General features: G+C 36.6%; 1 protein-coding gene across 2 annotated transcripts in view; it reads right to left on the reverse strand.

Annotated features, from left to right (window-relative positions):
* The window catches only part of RGS22 (regulator of G protein signaling 22), a 182870-nt gene that overhangs the window by 74325 nt on the left and 87057 nt on the right, over positions 1-21488 (reverse strand). For both annotated transcript variants that reach the window (XM_082432682.1, XM_082432681.1), the window contains exons 12-14: positions 18897-19011; positions 17323-17445; positions 16398-16499 (exon numbers count right to left, since the gene is read on the reverse strand). In XM_082432682.1, coding sequence (XP_082288808.1) covers positions 16398-16499; positions 17323-17445; positions 18897-19011 — 340 coding nt within the window. The remainder of the gene's footprint in view (positions 1-16397; positions 16500-17322; positions 17446-18896; positions 19012-21488) is intronic.

A 21488-nucleotide genomic window follows, 5' to 3' on the forward strand; every position in this document is an offset into this window, starting at 1 on the left:
TGATGAGCTGCAGCTTGATACTCATCTGTGTTCCAACGAAAATAAGAACAATTTCTGTGTAGCCTTAAAAGGCAAAGTCAAGAATAACACCAAATGCTGTAGCACATGTGTTGATCTGCTATGTTACATTTCAGCTGTTAGTTATGTTAATGGAACAGTTTCACATAATTTGTCTTGATGTATTTATTTTAATGATCATGTGTATGTATCTTTCTATGATTGCCTGGTAACACTGATTGCATGATGTTCTGCTGTCACCTCCAGGCCAACTGCAGAACTGTATGACGTAAAATGAGTCCCTCAGTAAACTAGGTACGAGATGTGTAAAAACCTATATGCTGTGAGATCTTAATACCGGATTACAGGACAACTAGCAGAGCATATCACCAGGTTAATAAAACTGGGGACATTTAAAAAGAAGATTTTCAAAATAACTTATTAAAGTATTCCAGAGATTAGGAGAAAACAATCATGCTTCAGCATTTGGTGTCTTTAGCAAATCCTTTTTTCTTAGACCCATTACTCCACTGCAATAGTAAAAGAAGTAACTCTAATCATGTAAGGCTACACAAAGATATGTATCTTTCACCATCTTCTAGTAACTGTCCAACATGCCCACCAAGAGCGTAGAGGAAATATAAAGCTGTCTGCTGTTGCCATTTCCTTCTACTTATTGGGAGGTAGCATTAGGGTCCTGCCAGATGGACTGACAGGGTAGTATCAACAAAGACCTCGCTGGCCCCTGAGAAGAAGAAATATCCCATAAAACCCATGACACTATTTCATACACTCGAAAGATAAAAGACGAAAACAACTTTGGCTACTGAAATATACAAAGATTTTTCTTAAACTCCTTTTATTTTCAGTTTATACTAAACAAACTGTGCAGGCTCTGGAGATTCTGGAGCAAAGATAATATGCTTTCTTTGGTAGGTACAAGCGAGGAGTTCATTGGCAGTCTCTAAAGGGTAGAGGAAAAATTTGAAGGTGGAGGGTCAGGATCTCCAGCGATAACATTAGAGAAATATAAGATTGAGAGGATCAGACTGATCCTTTACCCTTGTCATTATCTCTTCCTCCACTGTAAACTGAAGCCAGCTTACAAGAGCTAATTCACGAATTTTCAGGAACTTGGTGAGTGGGTTGTTAAATTCAGTCACTATCAAAAATTATATAAACTTACAATTAAGCAAATTATATCAAAAACAAAGATGATGAATACTCAAAACCGATTACATCCTAATGATTTTACTGTTTTATGACTGCCCATGCTCTTGAGGTTATTTACCTCTATTCTATCTGTCTGGTGGAAATACTGTATAATGGTGGGCTGCTGCGCCTCTCCTCTCAACTCTGTGCTCAGTAACGCCACGTTGGCAGCTTGTAATCGTCCACGGTGAGAGTATTTACACCCAGAGATCAGCAAAAGCTACAAATCAGGGCTGTTTATCTACCGCCCAGAGAGGTGGTTATTAAACATTTATCATCATACCACTGAGTATAAGGCAAAGATAATTCTCTTTTCCTATCATGATTACCAAAGAAAGAGAAATAAAGTAGGAAAAAAGCAAATGACACCAACTAATTCATATACTCACTGGAGGCAAAGCCACATACCAGAATAAACTAATTCGGGCCAGAATATGCCAGTTTATAACACAGTTTACTTCAATACTGTTTAACTGGCATCCATTTTTAAAAATACGGCTACAGTAAAGTTCTTTTTAATAGTTAAAGTCAAACTACAGGAGCAGGGCAAGTAAGTTTTTCTTTAAAATTGTTTGTTTACATCCTGAATAGTCTTTATTTGGAAAAGGGCAAAGTTAAACTTCAAATGTTAAATTTAACTTCAGTCGGATTAGGAAACCAGAAGAAGTAAGAGTTTAGTTGGGAAAAGCTTGTTAACTTGTTCTCATGAGAAAGTATAAGGAGAAGCTACGAAGGAGAAACATTAAAGCATCATGAGAAATAAAACTAACTGGTACTAATGGATCTTGATGCAGTGTCTGGACCCCAAAGAGACCAAAATCACTTCACAGATAATCCTGAACACAGCAGAGCAGATGTCCACTACGCTGTAACAACAACAACAAAAACATATTACTGTACTTGAAGGCAAATAGCAAGTAACGTGGGATCTTCTCAACTGAGCTCAATAATTCCATCCTTGGAGTTCATATAAAAAAATGAAATGAAACTGTGCTCCAAAAAGCTAAGGCAAAGAGTCCCTAGAGGAGTTTACAAAAGGAATGTAAATGCCCTGATATGGGATACTTTCAGAAATCACAAAATATTTACTTCAGCAAAAAGAGAAGTCTGTTTTCATAACTTCACAGCTCTAGCAGACATAGAACATCATTATCTGAGTTCATATGAGGAAGAAGAAAAATAATGAGCAAGTTCAAGCAATCCAATGTTGTTGTTTTTTTCTGCAAAAGGAGGAAAAAATGATGATTTTTAACGACCTCTCATACCCCACAAGGAACTCAAAAACTTTACTGAGGAGCTATGCCGAGAGGGAATAAATTACAGATGGAGCTTTCCACAAATGGATTTTCATGTGAAGGACCTTGGGGTTTTTCAAGTAGGAATCTTAAAGATGGGCTCTAGAGATTGCAACATCCTGATACTGAGAGGCAAACTACTGCAGAGATCAACACAAGATGGAGTTGCACAAAAAAGATAATGTGATGACAATCAAACAGAGAATTTCTGGCCATTACTCAGATTCTGCTAAGCAGAATTCAGTGCAAAAGAGAACCTAAGAAAATGCCAATAGGATAAAAGAGTAAAACAAACTTGAATCATTTTGGACAGAATGAAAAATCAAAAGGGAAAACAACATGTTAAGTAAAGCCAAAAACAAACCACAAACTGAAGGGACAAAACAGACTAGGCTTAAGACTGACTCGGGCCATTGCTTAAGGTATTTTAAGCAAAATCAACTCAGTATATGATGGAATAAAGTTTTTTAAAAAAAGAGTTATTATTAAGCAGTTTAGGCAACCTAAGCAAAAAACAAGGATTTTATTTTTATAATTTTTGGATTCAATTTAAAAAACATTTTAACAGACCAAAGCAAAATATATATTTAAACTAATGGAATTATTTAACCTCTAATAAAAATAATTCCTTGAAAATCAGTGAACAAAGAATAATTCAGTAAGAAAAGCATGACTATATTAACATTTTGGGCCTAAAAAACCTGCCTCACAGAGAAGCTAACCCAGGCCAACAAAGCACAAGAAATTGATACTAAAACCAGGGCGTTGAAGAATTACTTTACAATGAGAAAATCAACCACCAAACAGATGGGATATTTACATTCACCAGCATGGCACCTTGGAAAGCAAGCTCAAATGTAGCAGGTTGCTTGGAGTCAAAATAAGGGAAGTTAACTATGATCCTATGAATGTTCTTTCCTTCCGGATCTATCAGGCTGCCCAGCTGCTCACAGGAGCAGCTGGCTGAGGATAGCGCTTCAAGGGCATGGTCAAGGACTGCCTCTGTAACACCTCTCTTTCTGGATGCTGCTGCTGATCAATGCCTCTTCTTGCCCGGAACACTCTTTTTTTTAGATGTACTGGCATGTTCATTAGAAGTCTTGAGGCCTGTGAAGCCATTCTGTCTCTAGACAACTGCTCATATCCATTCTGAATTATTACACACTGATTTCATAGTTTAAGTTTCAGAAAACAACCTTACTTTTAAAGTTCCTTGAGTGAGGTGGGAGGAGACAGGGAGATTTCACTGTTGCTCCAGTGAAGCTTGTAAAGGGCTCCTTACTAAGAGCAATCTTGGACTATAAACACAGTATGTCTGGAAAGACAGAATTTTGATCATTGTTGAAGCTGGGTGATGGTATATGGGGGCTCATGAAGCTATTTTATTTAAAATTTTTTTAACAATTAAAAGCACCCAGCTGGCAGTCATTTATAAATAATCAATTATTATCTATAATTAGGCTTACAATATGTTGCTAAGAATATAAGCATGCCAATGAGTTCATTCAGTCATTCAAAAAATATTACAACACTTTTTATGTGCCAGCTCCAGTTCTGAATATATGAGGTAAACAAAGCAGACTGTCTTCTTGGAACTTATAGTCCAGTGGGGGAAACTATTAAGGGTGAAATTTGATATTCAATGTTCATAAAGATATTTTAAGATACCAAAGTGAAAAATTAAACAAGGTGATAAACAGATACTCCTTTTTTTCTAGAGACAATTAATCAGAAAGCAATGACTTAGAAGTTAAGACTACAGAGTCTGCAGTCAGAATACTTGGTTCTAATTCCAAGTTCGCTAATTGCTAAATGGAAAGTATTGCCTTAGGTAATTACTCAACTTCTCTAAGTCTCAGTTTCCTAATCTGTAAAATGGAGAGGACACCAATATCTACCTCTTAGAACTGTCAAGAATTAAAAAAAATTATCCATGTAAAGTGATTTCCACAGAACCTGACAGATAGTAAACATTAAATAAAGGTCAGGTATAATGATAATTATGGTTTAGAGAAGTTCAGGTGTTGATTTTTCTGGAAACAAAAGGATTAAAAAAGGATCTCTTTTGGTCCAGAATCCTATAATATTCAAAATCTTAGGATTGAACATGGGTAGCTGGTATGAACATCAGGAACAGGGAAAACGAATGAATAACTGTAAGCCAGAGAGCTGGCTGCTACATGTGTTCTTCCTTAGTCCAGTTCACCAGCAAGTGCCACAAAATGGGATGCAGGACAAGAACCCTGTGGATTCTGTGCTCAGTGATTCATAGTGTTCGACAGTCCAAGCCCGATTGGTACTTGAGACACCATCTCTCTGGTAACAAAAACAAATAATGTAACAAAGCCTGAATAATAACAGGCCTGATACTCAGAAACAACCTAATTATGAAGATTCTGAAATTTACCATTAAGCTATAAAGAGGTACATGATTTTCCACATTTAATCATCACCCCAACCTGACCCCTCACCCATGCCCATTCATCTTTTAGGAAACTCAGCTTGATTCTTAATACTACTGCTGTATGAAGAAATAATGATGTCTGTTAGTGCACCTGAAAATACATCATCAGCCTAGAGAAGGAGCATTTAGCTCATACCACTTTAATGAAAATGTCAGGACCACCCTGAAGTATTTAAGTCCTGTAAATGCCAAGTAAAGAGAGGAGCTAAACAATTAACATAATGGATGACAGCAAGCAAAGAAAAAGCTAAGCTGATTATCAAAAAAATCTTCAACACTGCCCCTCTTATGCCATAAAATTTTTTCAAAGGAATTTGTGGTTAACACCCAAAGTTTTGGTTACCTAAAATTAGCTCAGACTTCATTGGAAAACATTGTCAGGACAATGCAAATTTCATAGAGAAAGAGCTACACGGTCTCTTCTTTCTCAATCTTTCTAGGACTCTCTGGAAAAGGAGGCAAAAAAAAGAGCATATTCTTTTTTTTATTTAATTTAATTAAATTAATTTATTTATTTATGGCTGTGTTGGGTCTTCGTTTCTGTGCGAGGGCTCTCTCTAGTTGCGGCAAGTGGGGGCCACTCTTCATCGCGATGCGTGGGCATTTCACTATCGTGGCCTCTCTTGTTGCGGAGTACAGGCTCCAGATGCGCAGGCTCAGCAATTGTGGCTCACGGGCCTAGTCGCTCCATGGCATGTGGGATCTTCCCAGACCAGGGCTCGAACCCGTGTCCCCTGCATTGGCAGGCAGATTCTCAACCACTGCGCCACCAGGGAAGCCCAAGAGCATATTCTTGAACTTTGATAGTATTTAGGTGGTAGCACCTGTATGTGCTTTGTTTCTCAAAGTGCTTCCAGCATGGATCAGAGCCTCATGTACTAGATGTTTGATAAATGTTTGTGGAAATAACTGCAACATTTTTAGGCAAGGGCAAATGTGCTCGTAACTGCTGGTCTAAGTGCTACCCAGGTTATGTTTATTTCCTGTTTCTACAGTAATAGAAAATGGAGCAGGAGCAAAGGGGCCAAATACATCGACATTACTGTAGAACCCTGAGGTAGGGCACAACTTGGAATGAACTTCATTTGGATCCACACTGTGCCTAAGATCACCTAATGGAAAATTTAAATGATTTGGGGCCAGAGAGGTTGAGAAGGACAGCAATAAAACATTGTTGAATGAATACATAAATGAATTCTACATTATTATTATATCACAACTTACAGCTTCCTAAAAACACCAAGAGATGGTATAGGCCTGATGACATTAATTGACTTGGTTTTTTAGTTTCCTTTCTCTCTTGTGAAATTTTGCAGATGTAAGAGTAAATCCTATCAAGCCTCACTAAATTTAAGAAAACTGAAATCATATCAAGCATCTATTCCGAACATAACGCTATGAGATTAGAAATAAATTACAGGGAAAAAAACATAAAAAACACAAACACATGGAGCCTAAACAATACGTTACTAAATAACCAAGAGATCGCTGAAGAAATCAAAGATGAAATCAAGAAATACCTAGAGACAAATGACAATAAAACACGACGATCCAAAACCTATGGGATGCAGCAAAAGCAGTTCTAAGAGGGAAGTTTATAGCTATACAAGCCTACCTCAAGAAACAAGAAAAATCTCAAGTAAACAATCTAACCTTACACCTAAAGGAACTAGAGAAAGAAGAACAAACAAAACCCAAAGTTAGCAGAAGGAAAGAAATCATAAAGATCAGAGCAGACATAAGTGAAAAAGAAACAAAGAAAACAATAGCAAAGATCAATAAAACTAAAAGCTGGTTCTTTGAGAAGATAAACAAAATTGATAAACCATTAGCCAGACTCATCAAGAAAAAGAGGGAGAGGACTCAAATCAATAAAATTAGAAATGAAAAAGGAGAAGTTACAACAGACACTGCAGAAATACAAAGCATCCTAAGAGACTACTACAAGCAACTCTATGCCAATAAAATGGACAACCTGGAAGAAATGGACAGATTCTTAGAAAGGTATAACCTTCCAAGACTGAACCAGGAAGAAATAGAAAATATGAACAGACCAATCACAAGTAATGAAGTTGAAACTGTGACTAAAAATCTTCCAACAAACAAAAGTCCAGGACCAGATGGCTTCACAGGTGAATTCTATCAAACATTTAGAGAACAGCTAACACCCATCCTTCTCAAACTCTTCCAAAAAATTGCAGAGGAAGGAACACTCCCAAACTCATTCTATGAGGCCACCATCACCCTGATACCAAAACCAGACAAAGATAATACAAAGAAAGAAAATTACAGACCAATATCACTGATGAATATAGATGTAAAAATCCTCAACAAAATACTAGCAAACAGAATCCAACAACACATTAAAAGGATCATACACCATGACCAAGTGGGGTTTATCCCAGGAATTCAAGGATTCTTCAATATATGCAAAGCAATCCATGTGATACCTCATATTAACAAATTGAAGAATAAAAACCATATGATCATCTCAATAGAAGCAGAAAAAGCTTTTGACAAAATTCAACACCAATTTAAGATAAAAACTCTCCAGAAAGTGGGCATAGAGGGAACCTACCTCAACATGATAAAGGCCATATACAACAAACCCACAGCAAACACCATTCTCAGTGGTGAAAAACTGAAAGCATTTCCTCTAAGATCAGGAACAAGACAAGGATGTGGAAGTCCTAGCCACAGCAATCAGAGAGGAAAAAGAAATAAAAGGAATACAAATTGGAAAAGAAGTAAAACTGTCACTGTTTGCAGAAGACATGGTACTACACATAGAGAATCCTAAAGATGCCACCAGAAAACTACTAGAGCTAATCGATGAATTTGGTAAAGTTGCAGGATACAAAATTAATGCACAGAAATCTCTTGCATTCCTATACACTAACAGAAAGAGAAATTAAGGAAACAATCCCATCCACCATTGCAACAAAAAGAATAAAATACCTAGGAATAAGCCTAACTAAGGAGGTGAAAGACTCAGAAGACTATAAGATACTGATGAAAGAAATCAAAGATGACACAAACAGATGGAGAGATATACCATGTTTTTGGATTGGAAGAATCAATATTGTGAAAATGACTATACTACCCAAAGCAATCTACAGATTCAATGCAATCCCTATCAAATTACCAATGGCATGTTTTATAGAACTAGAACAAAAAAATCTTAAAATTTGTATGGAGACACAAATGACCCCGAAGAGCCAAAGCAATCTTGAGGGAGAAAAACGGAGCTGGAGGAGTCAGACTCCCTGACTTCAGACTATACTACAAAGCTACAGTAATCAAGACAATATGGTACTGGCCCAAAAACAGAAATATAAATCAATGGAACAGGATAGAAAGCCCAGAGATAAACTCACGCACCTACGGTCAACTAATCTATGACAAAGGAGGCAAGAATATACAAGGGAGAAAAGACAGTCTCTTCAATAAGTGGTGCTGGGAAAACTGGACAGCTACATGTAAAAGAATGAAATTAGAACACTCCCCAACACCATACACAAAAATAAACTCAAAGTGGATTAAAGCCCTAAATGTAAGACCAGACACTATAAAACTCTTAGAGGAAAACACTCTTTGACATAAATCACAGCAAGATCTTTTTTGACCCACCTCCCAGAGTAATGGAAATAAAAACAAAAATAAACAAATGGGACCTAATGAAACTTAAAAGCTTTTGCACAGCAAAGGAAACTCTAAACAAGACAAAAAGACAACCCTCAGAACGGGAGAAAATATTTCCAAACGAATCAACAGACAAAGGATTAATGCCTGATATACATAAACAGCTCATGCAGCTCAATATTAAAAAGCAAACAACACAGTCACAAAATGGGCAGAAGACCTAAATAGTCATCTCTCCAAAGAAGACATACAGATGACCATGAGGCACATGAAAAGCTGCTCAACATCACTAATTATTAGAGAAATGTAAATCAAAACTACAATGAGGTATCACCTCACACCAGTTAGAATGGGCATCATCAGAAAATCTACAAACAACAAATGCTGGAGAGGGTGTGGAGAAAAGGGAACCCTCTTGCAGTGTTGGTGGGAATGTAAATTGATACAGCCACTATGGAGAACAGTATGGAGGTTCCTTAAAAAACTAAAAATAGGGCTTCTCTGGTGGCGCAGTGGTTGAGAGTCTGCCTGCCAGTGCAGGGGACACGGGTTCGAGCCCTGGTCTGGGAAGATCCCACATGCCACGGAGCGGCTAAGTCCGTGTGCCACAGCTACTGAGCCTGCGCGTCTGGAGTCTGTGCTCCGTAACAAGATAGGCTGTGGCCTGCGCACCGCGATGAGGAGTGGCCCCCGCTTGCTGCAGCTGGAGAAAGCCCTCGCACAGAAACGAAGACCCAGCGCAGCCAAAAATAAATAAATAAATAAATAAATAAATAAATAAGTGAAATTCTAGAAGAGAATAGCTGACAATGCTAAATACACATACACATACCGCTATTTAAATAAATAAATAAATTTAAAAAAAAAGAAAACTAAAAATAGAACTACCATATGACCCAGCAATCCCACTACTGGGCATATACCCTGAGAAAACTGTAATTCAAAAAGAGACATGTACCACAATGTTCATTGCAGCACTATTTACAATAGCCAGGTCATGGAAGCAACCTAAATGCCCATTGACAGACGAATGGATAAAGAAGATGTGGTATATACATATACAATGGAACATCACTCAGCCATAAAAAGGAATGAAATTGGGTCATTTGTAGAGACATGGACGGACACAGACTGTCATACAGAGTGAAGTAAATCCGAAAGAGAAAAACAGGTATCGTATATTAACACATATATGTGGAATCTAGAAAAACGGTACAGATGAACCCGTTTGCAAGGCAGAAATAGAGACACTGATGTAGAGAACAAACGTATGGACACCAAGCGGGGAAAGCGGGGCGGGGGGGGGGGCAGTTGGTGGTGGGATGAATTGGGAGATTGGGATTGACGTATATACACTAATATGTATAAAATAGATAAGTAATAAGAACCTGCTGTATAAATAAAATAAAATAAAATAAAATTCCAAAAAAAAAATAGAGTAAACCCTTAGAGATCCTGGGCAAATAGGGGTAATCACTTACACTGACTTATTTGCCATGGGACCCATCAACTGATTTCTTTGTAGGGATATAGATGCACAGGAGTCGCTCACTAGAGCATTAGGTCAGAATATTTACAAGCTGTCAAATTACTGGGTGGAGATGTCAGGAATGGGACTTCCAAATGTCAAGATTTCATCTAGCTAAGATTAAAGACCTAAATCTCAAATGTAAAAGATTTGAGATTTAGTCTAAAGTTGTTGAGATGAATAAAACTGGACGGTATAATATTTTTGTTTGAAGAGTTGTCACCCAGAAGACAGAGATTTATTTTGTATTGCTTCACAGAGCAGGAATAAGACCAAAGGAGAAAAGTTTTTGGCTCAAAAAATGGAAAAAAAAAAAAAAAAGGAAATAGATCTCTCCCTTCTACAGGTATTTGAAAAGAAGTTGATTTAAAAAAAAAAAAAACGATAACCAACTTTTATCTGCCAGTAAAGGAAGAACTTATTTAATTTCCAGTTAAGATGCTATTATCTGGTTTTATTTTAAATGTGACTGAAGTACCTCCATAATTCTCTCTCTCCCCCACTAGAAAGTGAGCTCTTTAAGCCAAGAACTTTCTCCTAATTATCTTTGCATTCACAGAACATTACTTGGCACATACCAGGCTCTCTGTGAATGTTAATTAAGAAGTGAGTAACAAAATATTATAAAATATAGCTTAAAAGGTTGTAATTATATGAAGCATATTTTGATTTAAGTGGTATTTTTAATCTCAGAATAAGTTATAGTATTGGTTGAATGAATAGCTGTTGGTTTAGGAGTTGCTGTTCTTCTATCCTATTTTCTTCAAATTCCTATCTTCTTTCTCCATTAACCAGGCAATTGATAGAACCTTAAGTATGGACTCTAATAATAGTAATACCTACTTATTTCATAGAGGGCCCTACATTAAACTACAAAATATTTCCACCTACATTATCTTATGCAGACTTTACAAAGTCCTCTGAGGTAGACGTGATGAACTTTTATATGTAGAGCAGAGAAGGCAAAGTACAGCACTGAAGTAGGTTTTGCACCTCAAGTTTGAGCTTAAGTTTGTTCTCAGCTACGAAACCTTGGCAAAGTTAACATTTCAGAGATCTAGATTCTTTTTTATCTATAAAAAATAGGATAAAAATACCTCCCATTCTTACTATGGGTATTAAATTAGAAAATATATGACTGCTTCTTGCAGAGACACCCTTTTTTGGTACGTTGGCAGGCTAGATTACTTGAACCTTTTTCTCTATAAACTGCCTAGAAGTACTGGATAAAGTATAACTAATATCCTTTTAAATGCATAGCTGTGGTAGTAAGGAAAATTACCATGGGTAAAAATTAAGGAGTGTACTGAAAACCAGGGTGCTAAGCATGAGCTGATGATGACACTACCATGGGGTGAATCAAGGATGTGGATTATAAGAGCCACAGGGTACAGGAGATAAGGCCTTGGACCCTCACAAAGTGAAAATGTAACACTGAGACCCATACGTACACCATGGTCCTTGAAGGGGTACACACAAAGTGAAACATAGAGTGGGAAAAAATGTACATATATACACCTACCAAACCTAGGAAACAAAAAAGAAGCTTGCTTGTCTTGGCTTATACTCTATGTAAAAGAAAAATATCTCCTGAGGATGCACTATCATGAGTTTACCATCATTTGGGTGTGTTTTTCAAGATTACACTTGGCAAATGAGGAAACCCCAAGATGACAAATTAGCATTAAAAATGTGCCTAACAGAAGCACCACAGATAAAAACTTCACTATAAGAGCTCATAAGTCAAAATTACAAAACACACAAGGAAAGAATCCACCATGTCAGCAGAAATAATAAATAGCAGAATTAGTTCTCCCAAGAACTACAAATCATGGAATTATTGGATATTGTAGCAGCCAGACTCTAGGGTGGCACCCATGAACAGTGTCTCCTAGTGTTCATTCCCTTTCATAACCTTCTCCCTCTAAGTGTGGGCATAACGTATGGCTTGCTTCTAACCAACAGAATACAGCAACAGTGATGAGATTTATGTGACTACGTGTACATGATTATGTTACATAAGATGGTAATGCCAGTCTTACTAAGAAACTCCCTCCCTTGCTGGTTTTGGAGAAGCAAGCTGCCATGTTGTGAGCTACCATGTGGAGAGGGCCACATGGCAGAGAGCCGAAGTGGCTGCTAGCTGACAGCTAACAAAAAATGAGTTCTTATTCTGGTGGCCTGCAAGGAACTGAATGCTGCTAACAACCAGGTGAGCACTGAAGCAGACTGTTTTCCAGGTGAGACCCAGATGAGAAACCAGTCCTGGTCAATATCCTGATTTACAGCCTTGTGGAGGACCCAGCAAAGCTGTGCCCAGACTCCTTATCCATATAAACTGTGAGGTAATAAAGGTGTGTTGTTTAAGCTACAAAGTTATGATAATACCCTTGTGTAGGAATAGATACCTAACACAGCTACAGACTATAAAATATGTTTAAAATGCTTAGAGACATAAAAGGAGAACTAAAAACATGAAGAAAAATAAGACAAAAAGATAAATCACCAAGAAGATTTTAAAAACACAAGTAGAATGTCTAATAATAAAAAAAAGTAATTCCTTAAATGATTTAACTCAATGGATGTGTTAAACAGCAGATTGAAATCTGCTGAAGAAACAAAATATGAACTGGAAAACAGATCAAACAAACTGATCTTGTTCAGTTTTAAAACATATAACACAGATATTACAAGATGGAGAAACTTGAGAGATTAAGAGAGATATGGGATAGACTGAAAAGCACCAACATTGACCAGAGAATCCAGAAAAGAGAAGTAGAAAGACTGAAAGAACTAATGGCTGAGAATTTTCCAGAATTGATGAAAGACATGACTCCTCAGATTCTAGAAGCAACTTAGACCCAAGAAAGATAATTGTAGTAAACACATTGAGGTGACATACAGAACCCCAAAGTCAAAGGGAAGATTGTAAAAGGAATGAGAAAAAACATCCTCCCTCAAGGGAGTAACAGCAGACTCTTCAACAATAGCAATGGAAACCAGAAGACAGTAGAATAATATCTGCAAAGTGCTGAGAGAAAATTGTCCACCTAGAGTTCTATATTCAACTGAATGATCAATGAGAGAATAAAATACACATTTTCAGACAAAAAAATCTGATTTTTACCACTAGTAAATCCTAATGAAAAACCTACTAAAAGCTATTCTTCAGAAATCAAACCCAAAGGAAGGAATGTGATGCAAAAACCAATGGTAAGCAAGAAATTTGTGCGTGATATGTATAGCTGATTCACTTTGTTATAAAGCAAAAACTAACACACCACTGTAAGGCAGTTATACTCCAATAAAGATGTTAAATAAATAAATAAATAAATAAATCTACACAGCATTGATGGTAATAAAAAAAATAGTTAAGACTACTTACTGGGTATAAAACAAAATTAATATATATATATTCTGAATCACTTTGCTGTACACCCGAAACATTGTAAATAAACTATACTTCAATTAAAAAATGTGTTACCCTGATGTTCAATTCAATAAGGCAAAAATCTCACACTGCTGCAAGAATATCTTTATATTAAATAGCACTCTGTGGTAAAAGTGCTGTGGATTTACCTAGTAATCCTCTTATTCCTCACTTCCATTTCATTCTTATCTACCCTCTCTACTCATTAATTCCTACATTCTCCACATAATTTTTCTCCTAGGCTCTAATTTATACTCTTTTTTTCTCTCTTCCTCCTTCCCACTGATTTTTTATTTTGAACATGTTTGTGTATACATATGTGTAAACATGTATAATACTTATGCATGTATAATACATTTACTAATTTTTAAAAAATCTCAATGTATATGCTTTGGAGAGTGGTAAATTCTAAATGTGTAGTTTTTGTTGGGATACAGTTTGAAAGATTTCTACAAAGATGGAAGAACTTACAAAAGACTGTGGTACCCAGATCCACTTCATTCTATTGTAATGGTCTATCACTGAAGCAAGTATGTAATGTTAAAAAAACAGTAGGACTATCGGCAGAAATCCTGGTTCCAAATCTTGGCAGTGATAGATGGTCCACTGGCAAGTTGTTGCGAGGATCAAAGACTGTATCTCTGCACTCTGGTGGTGTTTCTCTTCCTCCTTGCCAAGACCATTTCATTTGGTTTCTAACTGAACGATTCTATCTGGAAGCTGTGCAATGAAACCTTCAGGATGTGCCCAAGACTGTCATTCAAACTCTTGGACCACAGTTAGTCATGCTAAATCACTATCACTGACCTCCCATCTACTCTGCCTACAGATATTTCTGCAATACTTCTTGAGGCAGTAAAACTTCAACGTATGTAATGTGTCGATCACCATACAGAAAAGCATGTAAGTCTTTTGTAATCAACTCTTGGTCTCCTACCACGCAGCTCATCAGATGTATAAAAACAAAATAAAAATCAAGTTAATGGCAACTTTAACACAGTGCCAGCTGATTATATTCTGCCATTGGCTTGATCAATCCAAAGATCTGTATTGTACGTGTACCCTTGAAGGAAGTTATACAGCATTTCTATTATAAAGAAACCAATGGTATTTCATATTGTGAAACAAATCTATAGGATCATGGTATTAGAAGCAATTCTTATATCTGGAGGCAGAAATCTTGGATAATTAAAACCTAAACCAATTTAGACAATTGCTCCACTAACCAAAAAATAAAATAACCACGGATGCAAAAAGCAAGCAAGTCAAAAAGATTACATGATTTGCTCTTTTTATTTCCCCCAGTTAAACTAAAACCAATGTCTCCATCACTCCCCTCCCCCCATACTGTTTTGACTCTTCAAAAGAGAAGCTAGGGAAGGATAAAAAGCTTATAGGCCTCGATAACCCCAAAACAGAATATCTCAGAGTAACCAAAACGTGAGTGTATCCTGTTTCACAATCATTTATAGCTAGTTGAATACCATTACAAAGAATTAACATCTGCCAAGCTCAAACAGAATTTCCACTTTTACAAGTGTATGGAAGTATTGTGATTACAACAGCAACAAAAAAACCTACTTAACTGAGTGAGCTGCTGAAGATTTTTAGAGGAGTAAGCCTTGCAGTGGTGAAAACATAATAAAAATAATGGTGGCACTTTAGCAGTCAGAGACAATAGGTTAGGGAAAGAAGGATAAGTAGAGAATTACAGGTAAAGGATTAACAAGCAGAAGAGCCAACTGTGTGGTCTCAGAAAATGGTACTGGCAAATTAGAGATACAGTTTCATGATTTCATGGAGCCAGATCTGGGTTCTGTAGGAACCGAAGCCCTAATTCTCATGGTAAAAAGTACAAAGCTCTGTCAGCTGATTTATAAAACATAGTTATTAATGCCAAAGTCAGGGTGGTGGAGGTAACAGCAAACACCCGGCAGTACTCTCTGATGTCCTGAATAAGATAATAAACAATATGACGAAGCTAATCTCCTCAGCATTGCTCGAGGAAAGGTCCCCTGGAATGGGGTTATTTCAGATTATAAGAACGACTTAAGTGGTCAACAGATATAGAAGTGATTAGCAGTTTTCTAGGCTTGATGACCTCTCTCCATAAAAGATTAGGAGAGCCTAAGAATAAAAACTGAAAAGGTAAGTTAGCTTGAGTCATAATTCTATTCCCTTTCCTTCTCCCCTCAAAAAATGGCTACTCTCTCTTTCTCTTTGCAGAGAATCCTCTGTTCTTCGTCCTCTATTTTGCTTTGGAGAGGTCTTAAGATGTTCTTTCCTCCAACTCTGAGTATCTGTCTTGCATAGCATGTAGCACAGAAGGTCAGGTGATGACACAAGGCCTATGCCACACGGAATCAGTCAACATTCTTTCCCCATCTTTAGACAGGCCAACAGCCTAAGTATCTCCAACAGCTGATTGCTGCAGGAAGCTCAGAGAACATCTTTGGTCAATGCCCCTGCTCCCAATCACTTCAATGATTCATTACAAGTCCTCTCTCAGGGTTCTCTTTTAAATTACTCACAACCAAACTAAAAAGGCATAAATTAGAAAAAAAGATAAGATGTCCTTTGTTGGAAAACAATTAATCGGCAGCAAAGAGAAAATAAGGCATACCAAATAAAATAGATAAAACTGAGAACCCACAAATCAGATTATAAAACAATATTCTGCTGACATTTAAATAAAGTAATTCAATGGCAACAATTTACCTGCTGCCTTTTTGCCCACACTCCCAGATTTCTCTTGTTTGAGGCTGGACACAACTTTTCATTTCTGTGTACTTAGTGCTTCACATTGAACCAACATTATTTACTACTTACTTGAGCTTGCTTGCATACTTTAAAAGGGTGAATTGTTTCTTGGTAGAAAAGCTGATGATAAGCTTGTAGGTCAAACCAAAAGTACACACTGTTCTTCCACAACTGCAGATGGAAAAAGTACATAAATTACTACCACCCAATTATTAAAGCTCTACAAAGCTCTAATTTCAAATAAAAATAATTGTTTAGCTCCTCGGTGTTACTATAAATCAGGTTCAATTTAAGGTGGTTTTATCTTGTATCACAAACTGGCAACATACAAATTATTTATTGGTATTGTCACTGGATCATTATATTTTTGCATATATGTTTCTCACATAATTGGTCATCAAAATAGTAAGTGTTCTAGTTAATAATTAAAAAGTAATCACGCTATCTCTGGCATGAAACCAAAATCTGAAGGTATTTGGATATATATGGGCAAATGTGTGTTATACCAGAAGCAAACACTACTCTAATAATTGAGCTAGTGAAATACTTTTCATTTGAGCAAAATAAAGACTGTTTGTGACAACTAAAAAACAAGCAAACAAAAAACCTAGAAATAAGTTTGTCACTATTCATTGCAACTGTCATTGTTAGACTTATTAAAAATAAAAAGTAAAGGATTGATAGAAATCAGCACTGAAGTTAATATACATTACACTGAAACAAAGTTATATGAAAGTAATCTATTGTTAATAATGCAAGTCAATTCTTGTCTATCTGTATTTTACTTTTCTTTGTAATTTTAGTAGGAAAATGAACCAAAGAGAATTATAATTAAGATATTTAAAATTTTACTAAATATTTAGCATGAGATTTCTTACCAGAGGAGATGGGAATTTTAACATCAAATATGACTACTTGAGCATTAAATTATTTCAATCTCTCATTTTAAATGAAATAAAAGTATAAAATTAGATTTAAAATAATTATCTTCTACCTTGTTCCCTGAGTTCTCACAGAATTTAGTAAAGAAGAATCCAGCTCTATTTTCTACATACAAAGATTGCAACAAATTTTCCATGTGAAATCCTCCCAAGGCACCATCTGCCATGGTTTTAATCTAGATAACAAAACAGAAGTACATTATCCACCCAGAAACATTGTTATTTTTTTATGGCATTGTACAACAACAGGGTTTCATAAATTCTACCAAGCTGTCATTTCCCCACTGGACTATTTTATTTTATTTTTGTACCATATATGTAATTAATGCAGTATGTTTGCATCTGCCTGTCGCACAAGATTCATTTATGGAGCCAACTATAGCAGCAGAGTTCATTCTATTATAAACCAATCTGATTTCAAACTTAATATTAAACTGACTTCCCAACCTCAACTATTTTCACATTTCAGGCACCGTGACACCATTTTAGGAGTCTTCCAAATCTCTGTTGGTGGCCTCTTTCCTACGTATTTACTGTTATTTTAGCCTTGAACTGCTGCTATAATAGCTACAAGAGTTATAAAAAGAAATATCTTCAAGGCCTCTCAGTGATGCTCATTAACTGTCCTTACGGGGTCCCTCTTTGGACAGTCTCACTCCATACAGGTCACGGCCTTCAGAGTGTAAATGGCAGTATAAGTTCTCATAAAACTTTGCTATTTATGGGCTTCTCTGCCAACAGTGCTGGCAAGCCTAACACCGTTTCTGAAACACAGAGAGCTGGCTATTTCTCCAAGCACAAGAGTAACTCTAGAATAAGAAAGGGCGTCCACTATTCACATGAGTTCTTTGCTATTTGTTGTGTGGAATTCAGACTTCTTCTTTGTAATCTTAAGATAACTGTGGAATGGACGATTTAGGGTTTAAGTCAGGTTCTTGCTATCTCTGTTATAGTGTCTCTCTGCCTCTCCCTTTATCCCCCTACTAAACAAATTCTGAGGTAAAAATTTAATGTTTTTATGATGATTAACCATTAGCATTCCAAAGCTAAAAAATCATTATTTGGGTAGGAAATAATACTAAATAGAAGAAAAGGAGAACTGTTTGCTTAGAATAAAATAAATAGTCCAAAATTATATGTAAATGTTCAGCCCATACTAGGACTATGAAGGTTTCTACCTAAAGTATAATTGCTAAAGAATGTGAAATTTTCATTTAGAACTGGTGTATTAAATCCACATTATTAAGGTAACCACACACCGGAAATACTCTGCTTTATAAAAGTTCTAAACATATTTCCAAAACATAACATCGAATATTATGTTTTATAAAATGTTAAAAATTTAATTAAAATCCTAGAGGGTTTTATTTTGTGTCTGAGGTGTGATCATACCAAAACAAGAACATAGCTGTTTTTGAAAACAGTAATCAACAGAGTATACAGCAACATGGTACTACAAAAGGAAATAGAAAGTTTTTGCATAAAAATCCTTTTGCAAGGAAAAAATAAATTTTTTGTTCAGTAAAGAAAAAAGTCATTATGGTAAATCAATAAAAATTCTCTAAATTCAGGGGACATTGAATAGGTTAAATGAGGAATCAAATTACTCAGTTCTCAAAATACTTACCACAGGTTCTTCTGTATAAGTATATCTTCTACCCAGCTGGGGCTTCAGACATTCAGAAATGTCAGTAAAAGATGTTAAACGAATAACTTTGCTGCTTTCTGACATGTGCCTTGACCTAAATTATAGGGATGAGAACTAATTGATCAACAAATATTTTGAGCACCTTTGGTATACATTCACCGAATCTTAGGCGTGCTCCTAAGCATTGTGAGAGAATTAGAAAAAAAAGTATCAGCATCAATTCCAGCCCTCAAGAGGCAGTTGAGAAAATGAGGTACAGTCATACATAAAGACAACTCTCAATAAAATAACTGCTGGTTGAATGAATTCGTGAACATATCACAGATGCCAAATGTCTGGGACGGATAATAAAACTACGGGCGTGTAAGAATGAGAAGTCCCTTGGAGCTATATTAGTAATTAAAGAAATGAGCTTTTTCCTGAATAATGGGTGGAAGATAAATTCTGTGTGTGTGTGGGGGGGGTGTGTTTAGAGGGGTTCTTCAGATGGGGAGAAGAGTGAACAATGTATGAAGGTAAGTAGGCAAAGTCTTGTTTAAAATGCAGCAAGTTAACCAATTTTCTTAGGTCAAGAGAACACTAACAGCTAAACTACATACCAAACATTGTGCCAAATATAATTCATATGATCATATTTAATCCTCACAACAGGTGGGATTCACAAGGGTTTATATGTGGTAGTTTGAGATGAGATGATGGAAGACTCTGGAGTTAGACTAATAACTTTCGACATTATCTTTCTATATTTTCTCATCCAGCTCCCTCTCCCACAGACCACTGCAATTATTCCAAACTTCATTTTCCAGCTCCATAACACACGCCTGTTCCAACTCACCAGCCTTCCTCCACTCCAATCCACCAGCAGATTACTCTGCAGGTTCTTCTCAGACAAAATGTAGGTACAACATGTTTCAGTTTCCCCTGCACCATGTAACAGACACTATTAATTGACTGGCTAACTCAACACCCATTTCTGACAACATGATTCTATCACCAGCATCACTAAAATACTAAAAAAGCTGAATATTCACTTATCAAGACTCCAGGTAGGCAGGGGTTGTCATGTAACACAGTTATGATTGAGATATAAAATGAAGTCTGCTGGGGAGCTTCTATGAAAGCCTGCTTTCCTGACTACAGGGAGAGAATTAATGGATATTGCCCCTCCTCCTTCTTTATGATTTGAAAGCCTGACGTCAGGCGCTGTAACACCACTGACTATAAAGGAATGGCCAAGAGCATTACAAAGACTTAGGCCACAATACTCCTGATCTGGTGAACCAATACTGGCAGTTGCCTACACTCAGATTTCCTGTTTTGTGAAAAAAATAATTCCATTTGTCTAGGCCATTGTTAGTCAACTTTTCTGTTATTTGCAGCTGAAAGCATTTCAAATTTATCTATCAACAAATATATTCACCTACACCCATCCTTACGTCCTTCCATCCTGTCTCAGGAAGAAGTGTCCTATTTCCTGTCCAAGGTAGCCTCATTGCCTTGGTTACTGAACCCTTCCCTCTCTTCTCCTTTGAAGGGAAAGGTACAGAGAGTAGATGGGTGGTTACCGGGGGTTGGGGGAGGGAAGAGTGAGGAGTGATTGTTAATGAGATGGAGCTTCTTTTTTGGGTGATGAGCTGTTTTGGAATTATATAGTGGTGATGGTTTTACAACTTTGTGAATATACTAAAAGTCACTGAATCGTATACCTGAACATGATTAAAATAGTGAATTTTATGATAGGTAAATTTTATCTCAATAAAGAAGAATAAAAGTGAAGTAATAAATCCTTAAACAAATAATTATCCACCAGCAGACTCCACACCAAAGTTAACACCAAAGGGTATTTCTTCAGGCTGAAGGAAAATAACTCCGTTTGAAATAAAGAACAATGAAAAGGGTAAATAGGTGGGCAAATCTAAACGAATTTTTAAAATATACTGTATTAAATAAGTACAATATTATTGAGGGTATTTTGAGTTCTCAAGCTTGAGAAATATTACTGAGCAGGGAAAAGAATTGAAGGGCAATCTCAGAGACGTCTTTTGATTGTACAGCTCATGAGAAGCTAGAGATCATAACTACCACATCTTTAAAATTAACCAATCTTAGGCGTTCTACAATTAATTAGAGTATGCATGGGAAATACAACCCTCTAATATCTATCCCTGAAATATAAGAACTCATGTAAAAAAATAAAATTATTAGTTTTCAATTTCTATTTAATTTTTATATTCTTCAAAAATCTTAGCATTGCAGTTCCAGCCCTGATCCGGGAAGATCCCACATGCCGCGGAGCAACTAAGCCTGTGCACCACAACTACTGAGCCTGAGCTCTGGAGCCCGGGAGCCACAACTACTGAGCCCGCGCACCACAACTACTGAAGCCTGCGCGCCTAGAGCCCGTGCTCCGCAACAAGAGAAGCCACCGCAGTGAGAAGCCCGCGCACCGCAATGAAGAGTAGCCCCCGCTCGTCCCAACTAGAGGAAAGCCCATGTGCAGCAACAAAGACCCAACGCAGCCAAAAATAAAAAAGTTAAAAAAAAAAAAAATCTTACCATTGCAGAAAAGCA

This window comes from Balaenoptera physalus (assembly GCF_965194825.1).
Source record: "Balaenoptera physalus genome assembly, chromosome: 17".
Lineage (NCBI taxonomy): Eukaryota > Metazoa > Chordata > Mammalia > Artiodactyla > Balaenopteridae > Balaenoptera > Balaenoptera physalus.